Source organism: Neolamprologus multifasciatus, chromosome 16 (assembly GCF_963576455.1).
Source record: "Neolamprologus multifasciatus chromosome 16, fNeoMul1.2, whole genome shotgun sequence".
Classification (NCBI taxonomy): domain Eukaryota; kingdom Metazoa; phylum Chordata; class Actinopteri; order Cichliformes; family Cichlidae; genus Neolamprologus; species Neolamprologus multifasciatus.
This window is the reverse complement of record NC_140454.1, coordinates 19,446,679-19,460,921: the sequence shown is the minus strand read 5'-3', so window position 1 is coordinate 19,460,921 and position 14,243 is coordinate 19,446,679. Positions and strand designations below refer to the sequence as shown.

General features: G+C 39.7%; 1 protein-coding gene across 2 annotated transcripts; it reads left to right on the top strand.

The window, feature by feature from the left end:
• The first annotated feature begins 7,287 nt into the window (after positions 1-7,287).
• On the top strand, positions 7,288-14,059 carry LOC146500705 (Golgi reassembly-stacking protein 2-like). Of its 2 annotated transcripts, none has more exons than XM_085134721.1 (10): positions 7,288-7,508; positions 9,332-9,412; positions 9,507-9,710; positions 9,822-9,908; positions 9,993-10,126; positions 11,203-11,335; positions 11,439-11,568; positions 11,770-11,853; positions 11,996-12,109; positions 13,346-14,059. In XM_085134721.1, exons 1-10 carry the CDS (start codon positions 7,446-7,448, stop codon positions 13,552-13,554), a joined length of 1,239 nt encoding a protein of 412 aa, XP_084990847.1. In that variant the 5' UTR covers positions 7,288-7,445; the 3' UTR covers positions 13,555-14,059. The 2 variants fall into 2 exon arrangements, with proteins under 2 accessions (XP_084990847.1, XP_084990848.1); XM_085134722.1 differs by having other exon boundaries at positions 7,291-7,508; positions 9,996-10,126.
• Positions 14,060-14,243: the final 184 nt, after the last annotated feature.

Sequence of the window (14,243 nt, the reverse complement as noted above, 5' to 3'; positions counted from 1 at the left end):
CTCAGTTCTTTGTCAGAATGGCTTTTTTAGGTTAACAAAACTGGTGTTACATCTTTATTCCTTTAGGTTGAACAGACCCCACTGTTGTATATACAATAATAGTTATAATTATTATTATTATAAAGTAATCATTTTTCTTCTATAACAATCCAGTTATATTTAACAAACATCCAATCCCTTTACCAGAAACTGGGCTTCCACATTGTGCACATTGAGGGAGAAAAAAATACAGAAATTACCTCAAAGTATTACAAATACATCAAATAAAGAAAAGTTGTGTGTTTTATGGTTATGTGGATTGACTATATGTAATATATACTGCATAACTGAGACATCCCAGTGATAATAGAAGTCCAAAGTGGTCCCAGTGGTAATAAATTGATTAAGAGCTGTAACCCCCTGTACCTGGAAGACTGGCTCCACCAGATTCAACATTTGTGACATCAGAGGTTTCTGTTCAGAAAAGTGCAGCGCTGAGAAAGCTACGGTGCTTCTAGATAACCCAAGCTTGAGGAAGACACCCATACACCACCAGGTTTTTTTGATAGAATATGCAGTAATGTGCCTTATCGTGTGAATGCAGTTGTAGTCAAAATGTCAAAAATGTAGTTTGTGTAGTTTTGTCTCCGTACGCCATTACAGTAGATTTTTAATGAAACAATTAAGATATGATTGAAGTGCAGACTTTCTGCTTTATTTCAAATTCTCACAAATAAACGAAGCATTCTCATGGCCAGGTGAGGTGTTCTTGCTTGTACAACTGAAATGTATGTTGACATTATTGTAAAAGTCTACAATCAAGAGAATCCTTCATGAATGGAAATATAGAGGGTTTACAGCAAAGTGCAAACCAGTGGTTACACGCAAGAACAGAACGACCAGAATATAGACTTTGCATCTACATCTAAAAGATCCTGCAAGGCTCTGAAAAAGGATCTTTGGACAGATGAAATCAAGATTCATTTGAACCAGAATGATGGGAAACAGCTCATGATATGAAATTATACCACATAATCTGTTAAACTACATGAGCATGTAGGGCTGCCAACGGTATTGGGTCACTAGTGTTCATTGATGGTGTAACTGCTGATAGACGTCGTAGGATGAACTCTGAAGCGTGCAGATGGATAATGACACATGCTACAAAAACAACCTGAGAGTTTCTTAAAGTAAAGAAATGGAATATTGTTCAATGGCCAAGTTGGAGCATGCTTTTCAGATATTGAATACAAAACTGAAAGCGGACAAACCCACAAACACGCAGTAACAGTTCTAGACTCCAGAAAGTCAGTGACTAAATAGGATTTTCATCCAAGTATAAAAAACAATCCTTCTGTTAGTTTGTTCAGTCAATTTGAATGATGTGTATAAAAATCTCTGTGATTCCCAAACATCTAGAAACATAATTGTCCAACAACTGATGGACCTAACTATTGGTGTCGCCATAAAGATGCACTTTAAAGTAATAAACTGTTTATGGAGACAGTAGGAACACCAAAATTAAATGATTGAAACAGATGATAATATTATACAGTAAAGCTTAATTTAACAACACTGTAAAATAACGGTTTAATGCTGAACAGTCCAGCTGCCAGTATTTTACTGTAATTTAATAGGATATTTTTACTAACTTTATTGACACTTAGATGACAAACAGGTTTCTAGGATATCTCATCAATTCATCATCATAATGATTTTTCATCATGTTTTCACAAAAGAAAAAAAAAAAGGCCTCCAGGATATTCACGGTCCAAAGATTTATTGAATGCATCAAAATGGGTAAGAGGTAAAGGATCACTGATAACTAAACTGAACATATGAAAAAAAAATGTAGCAGAATATTTGGGGAAAAGTGAAAGAAGCTGACATGATTTTCCCCTTTATTTCTTCTGGTACATCTTTCCAGTCCACTTAGCTGTCACCAGTCGACGGTCAGATTAATCACCCTGGAGGGATTTTTTTATTGGCTGACCATCTCACAGCTGAGATTTCGTGAGCGACCCCTGCCAATCCCTTCACTTCTCTCATCACTCACACTTTTGTCATAAAATGCATTAGACTGTGATTTCTTAACATTTTCCCCCCCGCAGAGCCCATTTCGAGGATCTGCCTGGCTGTGTTTTATTTCGACTGTTTTAGCGGCTCTCCTCCCTTCCTCCACCCGGCAGACGCTGGTTCTTCGTTTCACACTTGAGTGCAGCGATCATTACAGAGCTGATGTCAGGGGTTGCTTTGTAAAGTTACAGAGAGCAGAGAATTAAAGGAATAATCATGTATTTCAAAAGAAATAATCACTTCTTGCCACATCTACAAGGGGGAGAGCTTTTTCTTTTGGCTTGCAGCTCTATGGATGGGGGCATTGTTGAAGGTTAAATGTGCCAAAGGATAATAACATGGCTAATTTGGGAGCAGGTGCTGGAGAATGTTATAATGATTAAATGCAAATGAAACCCAATCTTCAGCTACTATAGGCTGTTACAGTCTAGTAACTCCGGACTGGATGCTCCTCATCATAGCATCAGACAAGTAAGACTATCCCATTAATACATGTAATGTGGAAAGAGGAGGTTTATGGTTGATTTACACTATAGAAACAATATTTGAAGGCGTTAGTTACTTTGATCCAATATCAGTAACTCCATCAGTTTTAATTATAGGCATAATTAAACATTAGTGAAAAGAAGATTAGGGGGAGTGAAATAAAAGGAGGATGTAGCAGCTCTGTTTTCGCAGTAATCTGTGCAGTGTGGCCAGCCCGCCTCTCTAAACACCAGACCGTGAAACACTTAATGTCTGTCTCTAAACTAGTCTGTTCACCCTCCATTTCACACCTGGCACACACGCGCTGAGGATTCAGCACTCATTATGAGACTGCAAGTGAAGTGAAATAAAAGGCTGTGATCATTCTCTCTGCGTTTTTGTTTCCGTGTTTTTGTTTTGTTTTCTTCATTTCCACAGCGGACACATTTTTGGTTTAGTTGAATATTTTGTGGTTAATGCAGAAGTTTCCTCCTACGCCCACTTTACCCATCCAACCCCCCTCAGCTGCTGCTCCCCTCTCTTATATATCTATGATTCTTGTCAGTGGTTTCCCAATGTGCCAAATATATCTCCCACCCCTGGGAATCACTGCCACATTAGCTTCCTGATAGATACTGACAGTCCCATTGTGTGAGGCAAGTCTAATGAAATGATGATGATGATGATATTGACTGCAGGCTGCTTGCCAGCCCTCACCCTCCCCCCCACTTCTTTTTTCTCCACACACCATCACTACACACATGCAGCTATCACCAAAGACTCACCTGCAAATAATTTATGTTTTATTATCAAAAGTAAAAATGTTCCTGCTTCTATTCTTTTTGGTTAGGGGCGATAAGCCTGTGCTCCTCTCTCCTTTAAAAGGTGTTTATGTGCTAATGAAATCCGTGCATGCTCTCAAATTTAAGCCAAACAGCAGCCTCGCTTGACAACAGGGTGATAAGAGAATCAATTATCAAACCTTGGCGCCTTTCACTTCTAAAGTAATTATAATGGGTTAAACTTATCTAAATAGCTTGCTCTTATTGACTGCACGCCCCCAGCTTGATTAATCCTGGCAGAAAGTAGGAAATTAATAGTGCAGAGACTGTAACTTGCTTGTCTCCATAGCTGGGGAGTGTAAACCTAATGTGGTGCTTGTTAAAATTGAAAGGCTGCTAGTAAATGTCTCTGCTGGACATTTTCTAAAGGAATAAGCGCAAGCCCTGGAGCAATTACAAAGCAGCTTACCAAGTTTCCCCATGGTGATTGCTACCACGCATGCTAGATGAACTAAAAAAACCCTCGGCAGAAGTGTTGGCGCTGTTTTCTGCACAATACCACACACTGAACCATCATAGTTTTCCTCTTTTGAACAGGAACAATAGTGCGGGAAACGTGTGTCTGGTCATGCTGCTTAAATTCAAATGATAAACAGCAACAATAATAATAATAACGCAACAAAGGCCTGTCCAGGTATTTGGCTCCACTGCTTTGTCATCTTAACGCAGGTCTTTCTAATTCACTTAGCATTTTATCTCTACCTCCCAGAATAGCAGAGTACATTATGTCAGCAGAGAGCATGTATTTATTAGATGCTTTCATGCTACAAAAACTGACCTCTCGCAGATGCTCGGCATTAAGTAAGTAACCCTGACAGTAATGGCTTATTATGTTTGTAGCTCTGGTTTTGCTTTCTGTGTCGAAATGCAGTGTGTGTGTTCATGTGTGCATGTGTGTGTGTGTGTGTGGACACCAGAGAGGGGCCATTAATGTGTTCCTCGCCAGCTCAAACTAGGCATCTGTGGTAAAAATGCCTGAACAAAAGGACGGTGCATTTCTTTGCAGCTTTAGCTGTAAATTTGTTGAGGGACTGAAGAAGTATAAATCTGAGAACTAGATCCAGATCAGTGATTGTGCAGTTTTCAGGCGTCAGCAAGCTGCTGCTGAAATACAGCGTTTATTTATCTGCTTCTCGAAGGAGCAAGCGTCAACGTGTAAAGTATATTTCTAACTGGTATACAAGGTGACACGAGGAATCGTTGTGTACAATAAAAGGTTTAAGTGTGAATGAATGGTTTATTAGCATGCTGTTGATCACAGTGCATGATAAATGAAAGGGACATGAAGCCAAAGGCCTTCGACTTCATAAATAGCATAAAATAAGAAAATAACATAAAATAATAATAAGTAATCATAATAATAATGAGAATAAGTAATGCAAATAGTCAATACATTACAATTTGGCCAGTGATAAAAATGGTAATCACCAGGGTTTTTTTTAAATCAAATAATTTTTTGTGCTTTTATCTGAAAAGTTGTTCCTGCTACTGATATCATATTGCTTTTAAATGGAATTTGAAATAAAATGCTTATTTACTGAGAAGATTGAACACATGAGTTGTTTACATTTTTCTTGAAGCAATGATGAAGTCTTATATTCTAGCAGCAGCTATATTTGCATAAACTCCTCATGGTTATTTAACTAATACCTTATAAGTTTAAAGTCACAGTCCTCTAACAACAGAAAAAATACTGATTGTCTAAAAGAAAAAAATGCATAACTAAAAATGTTTTCCATCTTTTACATCAGCAAACAGAATTCTTACTGAGCATCTTATTGTTTGGTTTAATTACTAATGCAGGAATGTTGCTCTTGCAGCCCTGTGATGCTGTTCTTATAGCCTGCTTGGAGCTGAATGCTTTCTAATATGCTGATGTTTAGCAGGTGGAATGCTTACCATCCCTAAAATGCAAAGACTGAGCAGGATTGTAAGACGTTTTTGTATCATTAAAAAAATATACATGTGAATGTTGACAGCTTACGACAATTACTGCTACATCCCTTAGCAGTAGCTTGCCTTTTAGTCCTAAACATAAAGCATAGCAGAACCTACTGGGAACATTAGTAATATTTGCATTTGTGTATGTGTTAAACTTATTCTGTTGTTTCCTTGGAAACGTGTGGTTTTTTTTTTTATACTTGTTATACACATTTCAGTATTTTCATAATTAAGAAAACTGAATTTCTTTTACATTTTCACTGTTTCCTAATTTTTTAACATGAAATAAACTGTAAAATCAGAATTAAATTGCAATCCTTATTTGCATTTTTTTTTATTTTTTACTATAAATAATAAAAATCAGAATTTATTAGAGTAAAGCCTGACTTCCTGTCTTACATAACAATCCAGCTTACAGCCTGCATAGACACACGATCAGGCTGAGCTCTTGTGGATCTGGAGACTGACAGGATAACTGATGACTGATGAGGGGAATAACAGCACCGAGCAAGTTTATTTCAAATTATTTGATAAGAGCTGCTGCACTACAGAGATATTCAAATTTATATGCATTAATCTACTTGGTGAGCTCACGCTCTTTATAGAGCTGATGATCTCTCCCATCACAGTTTGATCATAGAGATAGTTTTTTTCATCTTCGGTCTCTCGTATCTGCTCTGGCAGAGCTATACTGAAATGAAATCAGCCATGATGTGAATAAACTGAGAATTCTACAGACATTTCTCAGTCAAGTTGATGTTACAGAAGGTGACAGGACAGGATCTTAAACTGTAGCACCGTGCTCTTTGGCAAAGCATGAAAACTGATATTGTGTTTGCAGAAGGCAATAATGCAGCAGTAATGCAGCAATTCTCCAATTTTTGTAATTTTAAGCCACAAAATGTATACAATATGTAATTGAAATACAAATTATGCACAATTCAAAATCCTCAGCATTAGTCAAACAGCACTGCAAACTAAATCCCTCTATCTTCATGGTGCATGGGTTGGTCATTTGCAAAAGAAGCCTTAACTGGACTACAGCACATTTTTTTAAAATTACGATTGTCAAAATGTGACCTCAAGCTTAATTTGGTGAATCTCAGCATGAATAAAACATCCCCAGACAAACTTTGAAAGGCCACAAACCTTAAATATCATAAGTCACTTTATTTAAGAACAGCAAACAACAAGTGCAAACAACACCAGACATGATTTGAAACTGACAACCTAAGAGATTCAAATGATTTCAATTAAGCAAACACACTGCACGTGACAAGCTTGAAACTGGGTGTGACGTCCTGTCTTATTTTAGTCTTTCCTGTTCTCCACACTGTCTAGTTTCCTAATCTGAACATGTCAGTGAGAAAAAGGACATTTTGAGTCATGAGTCGTCCTGCTGATGAGGTAGACTACGTGATCTGGAGGTGGAAGAGGCTGTTTCAGACTTTCAACTGTGCACACAGAGCAGAATCCCTTGTTTTCACAACCAGCTGGCTCATGGAGATGTTACCAGTCACACTGCTCATGTTGAGACATGACCTGGGCTTCTCTTGTTTGACTTGCCTCACAAGAAAGTGGCTAGATTAAGTTAAAAGTATATATCTGCTGGGAGACTTTTCTCCCTTCATGTGCTTAACCTGCTTCCCCACAATGCATCGCATATGTCATGATTTATATTTTATAACCACCATGGATTCAGACTACTTGCCCCTTGGTTTTGCGCCCTTAATAAACACGGTTATTTAAGAATATTTAATATTATGCTAAAATAATGAAGACCAACAAACATATTTTGCAAAAGCTCACAGGCAGGAAACATCTTATTTGAAATTACACCAAAATATCGTCCTCATTAGGTCCCCCTGCCCTGAAGCACCCAGATTTAAAGCTTAAAGCCTCTCCGCCCATAATCTTATTACTTTACAAATAATCAGACCTCAAAAGACACAGATGATGAAACCCTGCTACCACAGAGGGATGCACCTCCCGCTCCTCCTCCTCTTCACTATCATCATCCTGAGCGGAAGTCCTGGGAAACCAAAGCCACAGGAAACGCGGCATGATCCGAGCCGCCTGCTAACTAATCACCTAACTAACCAGCACAGGTGTCAGTCCCACCCTGACTGTCGCACTCAGGGCATGGGGGGCTCTCCGAGCGTCGAGATACCAGGTGGAGGCAAAGAGGGATACCATGTCCTCAGGGTAAGAGAACATTTTAATGTGGACGTACGGACTGTGACCTCCTGTTAGCCCGCGGAGGAGCAGCTAACGATAGGATAGAAGGGTTATTTTTCCTTTAGAGGAAGCGACCTCTACTACTGGCTAAATACTGATGCTAGTAGAGGCTTGTGTTTGACACAGACCCCGGGGAGGACTCAGACACACCCAGAAATCCTTCACATAGCTCGTTGTCTTTATTGTAAACGGCTAGCTGTCACCGCCTTTGAATGGAAGCTCCTGCTACGCCCACTCTGTAGCACCAACCGCTGATGTGTGAGCCTGCTAATAGCCTCGCGGTCTACACTGTTTAAATGATATATATCCATATTAGAAACTGGACACGGTTAATTGTCATTCAGACGTGCAGTTTGTGAGACAATCAGCAGATGTCCCCTCACTCCCCAGCAGACTGAATGATGCCAGAATAACCGGTGTGGCTGCTATACGTGATTTATGGAAATGGGTGTGTGTGGCTGTTTTCATTTGAAAACGTTATACTCCACCAGTCAGTCCAAGCTTTTAAAGATGTTTCATCACCAGATCACACGCAGGGAAAATGGGCCACACTAAAAGTAAAATGCTAAATGTTTGCATTTTGTGCTTCAAAGATCATTATCTGTGTCCAATCTAAAGACCCACTGATCAAGGATCATTAAGAAAAAAGGATCACTTTGAACATAATTCATTCACAGTGGGTCATTAGCTCAGTTTGTTTTATAAAAGCCTTTAAACGTTCTTAAAAAGATACTTTAAATACAATTCAGGGACACGAAGTTGCAATGAGACGACAACAACTCATAAAAACACTTGCCCTAACAATCAGGTGATCAGCTCTAGGCATACCCTAGATGATGGTGGGAAGGATACTAAGAAAGGGAGGAAGGAAAATAAACACCTGGGGAGTGGAGATAAGAAATAGTGCATCACAGGCAGTCCCACACCAGCCCTGAACCTATAGCAGCATAGCAAAGGGATGGTTTTGGTGGTTTTATCAAAAAAGGCCAGTTTGAAGCTAATGTTAAATGTAGAGAGGATGCCTGTCTCCTAAATCCAAACCGTGAAAAGAAAGAGAGCGGCCTGATACCTGAAGGCTCGGCCTCCTGTTCTACTTTGGAAACTTTTGGTGTCAGAAGTAACCCTGCCATCTGAGAGAGTGAAGTGCTCTGTTAGGTTATTATGGTAATATGAGGTTCTTAAAAGACTATATGCCCTGAATATTCAAGACTTTGTACGTGAGAAGGAGTAAAATAACCAGTTAAGGCTAGTTTCCAAGAAGGAGACTAGTTTCTAAGAAGGAGACTAATGAGTCTTCTTGGAAACCTCACTTGACACACTAGTCTTAAACCAGTGAGAGGAATGTTAAACTACACGGGAGTGTGTGCCAAAACAGAGATGTACAGGTTTTCATTGAATGCTGCTCGTCCTTTGTGACAAATCCTGTTGGCTGTCTTTTTGTCTCTGTGCTCTGTGACCATTTACTGCTGAGTTTATGGTCTCAACCACTAGTTTAAAGTCTTATTGAATACAGCATAATGTTCTTTATGTCATGTCTGCCCATTTAGTGTAAAATAGATGATAAAGCAAAGTTTTCTTTGGTGCTACCTTGTGATTGGTGTGCAGTGTCCGTCGGTGTCTCAGACCCAGCTCTCGCTCATCATGGATTTATTTATTTATTTTTAAAGCCAAATATTTAGAATTTTCAGTTTAGACACACTTGCAGTAATTTTATCCTGTGTGCAGATATTTAAAAGACTGGCATTAACCTGCTTTACTTGAAAACCTTCTGACCGCCTTCTAATCTGTAGGTGCAAGAGAATTCTCCCGGTCGCCAGGCAGGACTGGAGCCATTCTTTGATTTTATCATCTCAATCTGCGACACTCGGCTGGTGAGTTTCCGGTTAGGTCAGTGTTAGTCACGGATATTCCTAGGAATCATTTGGTACTGGAATCATTTTGGTAATCATACTGGTTTCTTTACAGAACAGGGACAATGACACCCTGAAAGAGCTGCTGAAGATGAACGTGGAGAAGCCCGTCAAGATGTTGTTGTATAGCAGCAAGACGCTGGCAGTGCGGGAGACGACGGTCACGCCCAGCAACATGTGGGGCGGCCAGGGGCTTCTGGGAGTCAGCATTCGCTTCTGCAGCTTCGAGGGAGCCAATGAAAATGTTTGGCATGTCTTGGTGAGTGTTAGGTTCTGTCTGAGGCTGCTTTTTTTTGGGGGGGGGGGGGGGGGGGGGTCTTATTTATTTCTGTGATCTCATGTGTTGATAGCTGCATGTTTTTGAGTCCAGGAAGTGGAGCCGAATTCTCCTGCATCCCTGGCAGGTTTGAGGCCGCATGCAGACTACATTATAGGAGTGGACACCGCCATGACTGAGGTGCCTGCTTAAGATTTTATTTTTTTAATGCAGGAATTAAACCAGGAACAAGTTAACCTGATGTGTATTTTTGTGGTTTTTAAGCAGAGCGAAGATCTGTTTTCCCTCATTGAAACACATGAAGGGAAGGAGCTAAAGCTCTATGTTTACAACACAGACGCAGACAATTGCCGCGAGGTGGTCATCACCCCAAACTCTGACTGGGGTGGAGAAGGCAGGTATGACAGTCACTAAAAAAATGATCCACCCAGTTTCTGTTGCTGGTTAAAATCTGTGAGCGTTCTTGATATTACGTAAGAGGGGAGTTTACAGTCAATCCTGCTAGTTTATTTAAATGCAGAATTTGTTCTAGGCTATGTTTTTCTTTTCATTTCTGGATTTAAAAACTGTTTGATATATGAGTGCTGAATGCAAAGCCATATGCTGCCTTTGCCTTTGTTGGTGTGGTTGTTGGTGCCAGATGAACTAATGAGTATTTCTGAAACTGCTGTTGATGTCAGAGGTCGGAGGAGAATGGTCAGCCTGCTTAAAGCTGATAGCAACAAGGCATCAATAACTCAAATAAGCTAAGAACAGGAAACTCTTTAGTCATTAGACACTATATGATTTGAAAAACATCTGCTGCAACATTCAGATGGTAGGGTCAAAACTTGGTGTAAACAACACAAAAGCATGGATTCATCCTGCCGTTTGGCACACTTTAAGTACCAACGAACCTTTTTTTCAAGGTGCTATGGCCTGTTGTTGTTGACCACATCCATCCCTGTAAGTTTACCCATCCTCTGTGACACGTAACAAAGCTCACATCATCTTAAACTGGTTTCTTGAACATGACAATGAGTTCCCCGCACTTAAATGACCTCCAGAGTTTCAGAGCTCAATCCAAGGTGGTGGAACGGGAGATTCTCATCATGGTTATGCAGCAAATCTACAGCAACTGTTTGGTGCTATCATGTTAATATGAGTGTCTGAGGAATGTTTTCAGCACTTTTTTTGAATCTGTGCCATGAAGATTTAAGACAATTATAAAGGCAGAAGTAGGTTCAACCCAGTACTAAGAAAGTGATGGAGTATACTTCTGCTACAAAGAAAGTTAGAAAGTTATGAATCATGCCATCAAGAAAAAAGATACCCCTATGTTTAGGAGGTGTATCTTGTCATCACTTTTATGGTCCCTGAGTTTCAGTGGGTTTGATTGTTGAAAAGGTTCTACTGTAATTTGAGTGTCAGGTTTTTCTTTTACAATATTTCTGATGCTGCCCCTTCACAGTATTGCTCTATTTCTGCCATGCAGTCTAGGCTGTGGGATTGGCTACGGTTACCTGCACAGGATACCTACCCTGCCATTTGCTGAGGGTAAGAAGATCAGTTTACCAGTACAGACTCATTACGAACCACCTCCTTCACCAAAAGATGGCTTCACAGAGGTAAGTTGGCATCTTTAATAACTGCATCCAGAAGTAAATATCATTTTGATGCTGTCTGGCTTCCAGCTTTTTTTAAAATGTACAAAACACTGTTGGTTACCAGGTCCACCTCTCTGCCGTCGTTCCAACTGTTCCAATTGCTGTGTCGTCTTCTGCTTCGATGGGATTGGAGCAAGGTCTCGCTAGCTTGTCCGTCAGCTCAAACCCAACATCAGTCCTGAGCAGTCATACAGGTACACTGTCCTCTCTGACTCTGTAGCATTTACAATTTGAGCTGATCTGAGGATGAAATCTCACCGAAATTAATTAGTAGTTCAAATGAAACCTAAGTGGAATAACAGAACAACAAGAGTTAAAGGTATTTAGAAATCTATAATATCTCCTCCTTGTTGTCGCTTTCTCATGTAATAAAACATATGATTATATAATTTCAGGAGTTCCTGCTGTCCCGCTGCACAACCAAGTACCCCTCTCACAAACTGTTCCACTGTCTGTCAGTCCTGCTCCAACGCTACCAGGTTGGTTAAATTACATTGGGTGTTCATAGCTCCCCAGTTTTTGTGCCAAGTACAGTCTGTAAAATTCATACTTTATGATCCATGATGCGAGTCTGCTACACCTGTCTATTTTTTTTTTTTTCCTTTTCTTTTTGTTGCATAGGCGTAATGCCCCTACCTAGAGGTCTTTCACCTTTTCCTAATCTACCAAACCTAAATGTCTCATTGCCAGATGTGAGTCATGCATTGCCACCGGGAGTTGGAATACAGCCCGCAGGTATAAATGTGTTCTGTCAAGCATGCTTAGGTTCAGATGTAAAGGCTAACGCTGATATTTTGCTTTCTTACTATCCAATGCAAATTAGAAATATATTGTAAAGACGTACAGTGTAACGACCACAGGCAGCTAAGAATAGTCCAGCTAAATACAGTTTATTACTACTGAGTGACTTTGATGGAACACGCCCAGCTTCGTAACATTTTAGCTTTTAAAAGTGTGATGGCAGGCTTGCTGTTTTTGGTGTTCCCAACATTTGTTTATAGAAACAAATGTTTAAGGGTTTATTTTTAATATTGAGATAGCAGCGATTTAGTGAAACTTGGCTATAGGATTTAGATTGACTGACTTTTAAGTGTCCTTGAAAATTCTGGAACAGGTTTGACTTATTAACATCACTCCTTCTCCCATTACTAGTCTTGACATGATCTTTTCATAAGACAGTTAAGTGACAGAGACATTGTGCAAAGATGTATCCAACAGTTCAACCTGGTAAATTCTAACGGTTGGACGGTTTTCCTCCCATCCACATGTTTGCAACTGCAGTCTAAAGGACCTTTAACTCTTTTACCCTATAAAAGGGATAGTTGTAGATCAGTGTAGCAGATCATCAACTAATCTGAAGGTTGGTGGCTCGATCTGTAAGCCATAGTCTCCTTGGACAAGATACCGAACTCAAAGTTATTCTCAAGATTTATTGAGAATCAATCCACTTATCATAAAGACGACATCTGATAACCACCCTGTATCCTTAATGATGAGTTGACACCACAGTATATATCCATTAAGATGTGGTTTGACAACCAAGGCAGAAATCACCCTCACTAACTTCTGATGCACACCAAGAAATTTCTTTTTGGAAGCAAACCTGAAATGACCGAAAGTGTTCGGTTCGGAAAAGGGTTAGCCATAGTAGGCGTCCAAGGGTAAACCAATTTCCAAGTCGATCATTTTAAATCATGTCAAATTTGCTTAGTGTTTATATTTAAACTAAAGTTGTGGAAGAGTAACTTACCTTTAATATTTGAATACATTGTTGCACAGAAACTGGATTCTAACTCACACCTCTTTGAAAGTGCTTTACAAAGGCATCTTTCCAGGATTGGTGATGCCTTTTCTTTAATACTGAGTGTCGTCTCCAGGCAGGAAAAGTAAAAGTTTTGTGTCCAAGAGCTAATGTTATTAAAGTAAAATTACAATTTTGCTAACTGAAGGGTTTTGTGTCATCTTCTGCAGGTCTTCCACCTCTTTCAGCAATTAACCTGCCAGGTGTAGCCCCCAGTGCAACTCCTCCCCTATCCAACTTTGTTTCACCCCCAGTCTTTGCCAGTACTTCTCCTGCTTCCACTATCCTAATGAACAGTTTTCATGCCAAAACCCCCAACTCCCCATCAGTGACCACCTCTGGATCAATAAATATTACAATGTCTGCAGACTCATCTTAACAGAAAGCAAAAATTGAAGATGTTGGCATGCTCTCTATAGAGTCTTTACACAGTGTAACCTGGCCATTCACCCCAGCACTCGGCTGACAAATTACACGTGCAAACAGACCATCAGGATTGTTGTGCGAGCTCAGCTGCAAGAACGGAACTGGTATTAAATGCAGGACATCCAGTTTGTCCTGGAAATGGTGTGTCAGAAGAGAAGCCCTGCGTCTGAAGGCAGTTAAAGGAAATTTGAGAGCATTTTGGAGTTTAAGTTCTGTGACAGAGGACATTTAAATTCTTTTTAAAATATGGAACATGGGTTATTCAAATTCAAATCAGCATCTTCAAGGATTACACTACTTAATGGGAGGGCTCAACTATAACTTATACTACTGGGGATCTTCCATTAGAAAACAAGGCTTGCTGGCTGCAGCGTTGCAGACATTGTTTTCTTGTATTGTATGAAATTATTTGTAAAGTGAAATATTGTTACCTTGATTAAACTCATGTATTTTCTCAATGTTAGCCTCTGGTTTTTCTCATCTGTTGTGAAGCTTATCTGCATCCTAGTATGGCTTCTATGTAATACTAAACATAGCCAGAGGGTGTCAGTATAATCACAGCCATAATGGTAGGTAGAGCACACCTGAAAATTTACAGTGAATAAGCATTAAATTATCTTTTTATAGATGCAATAAGAGTGG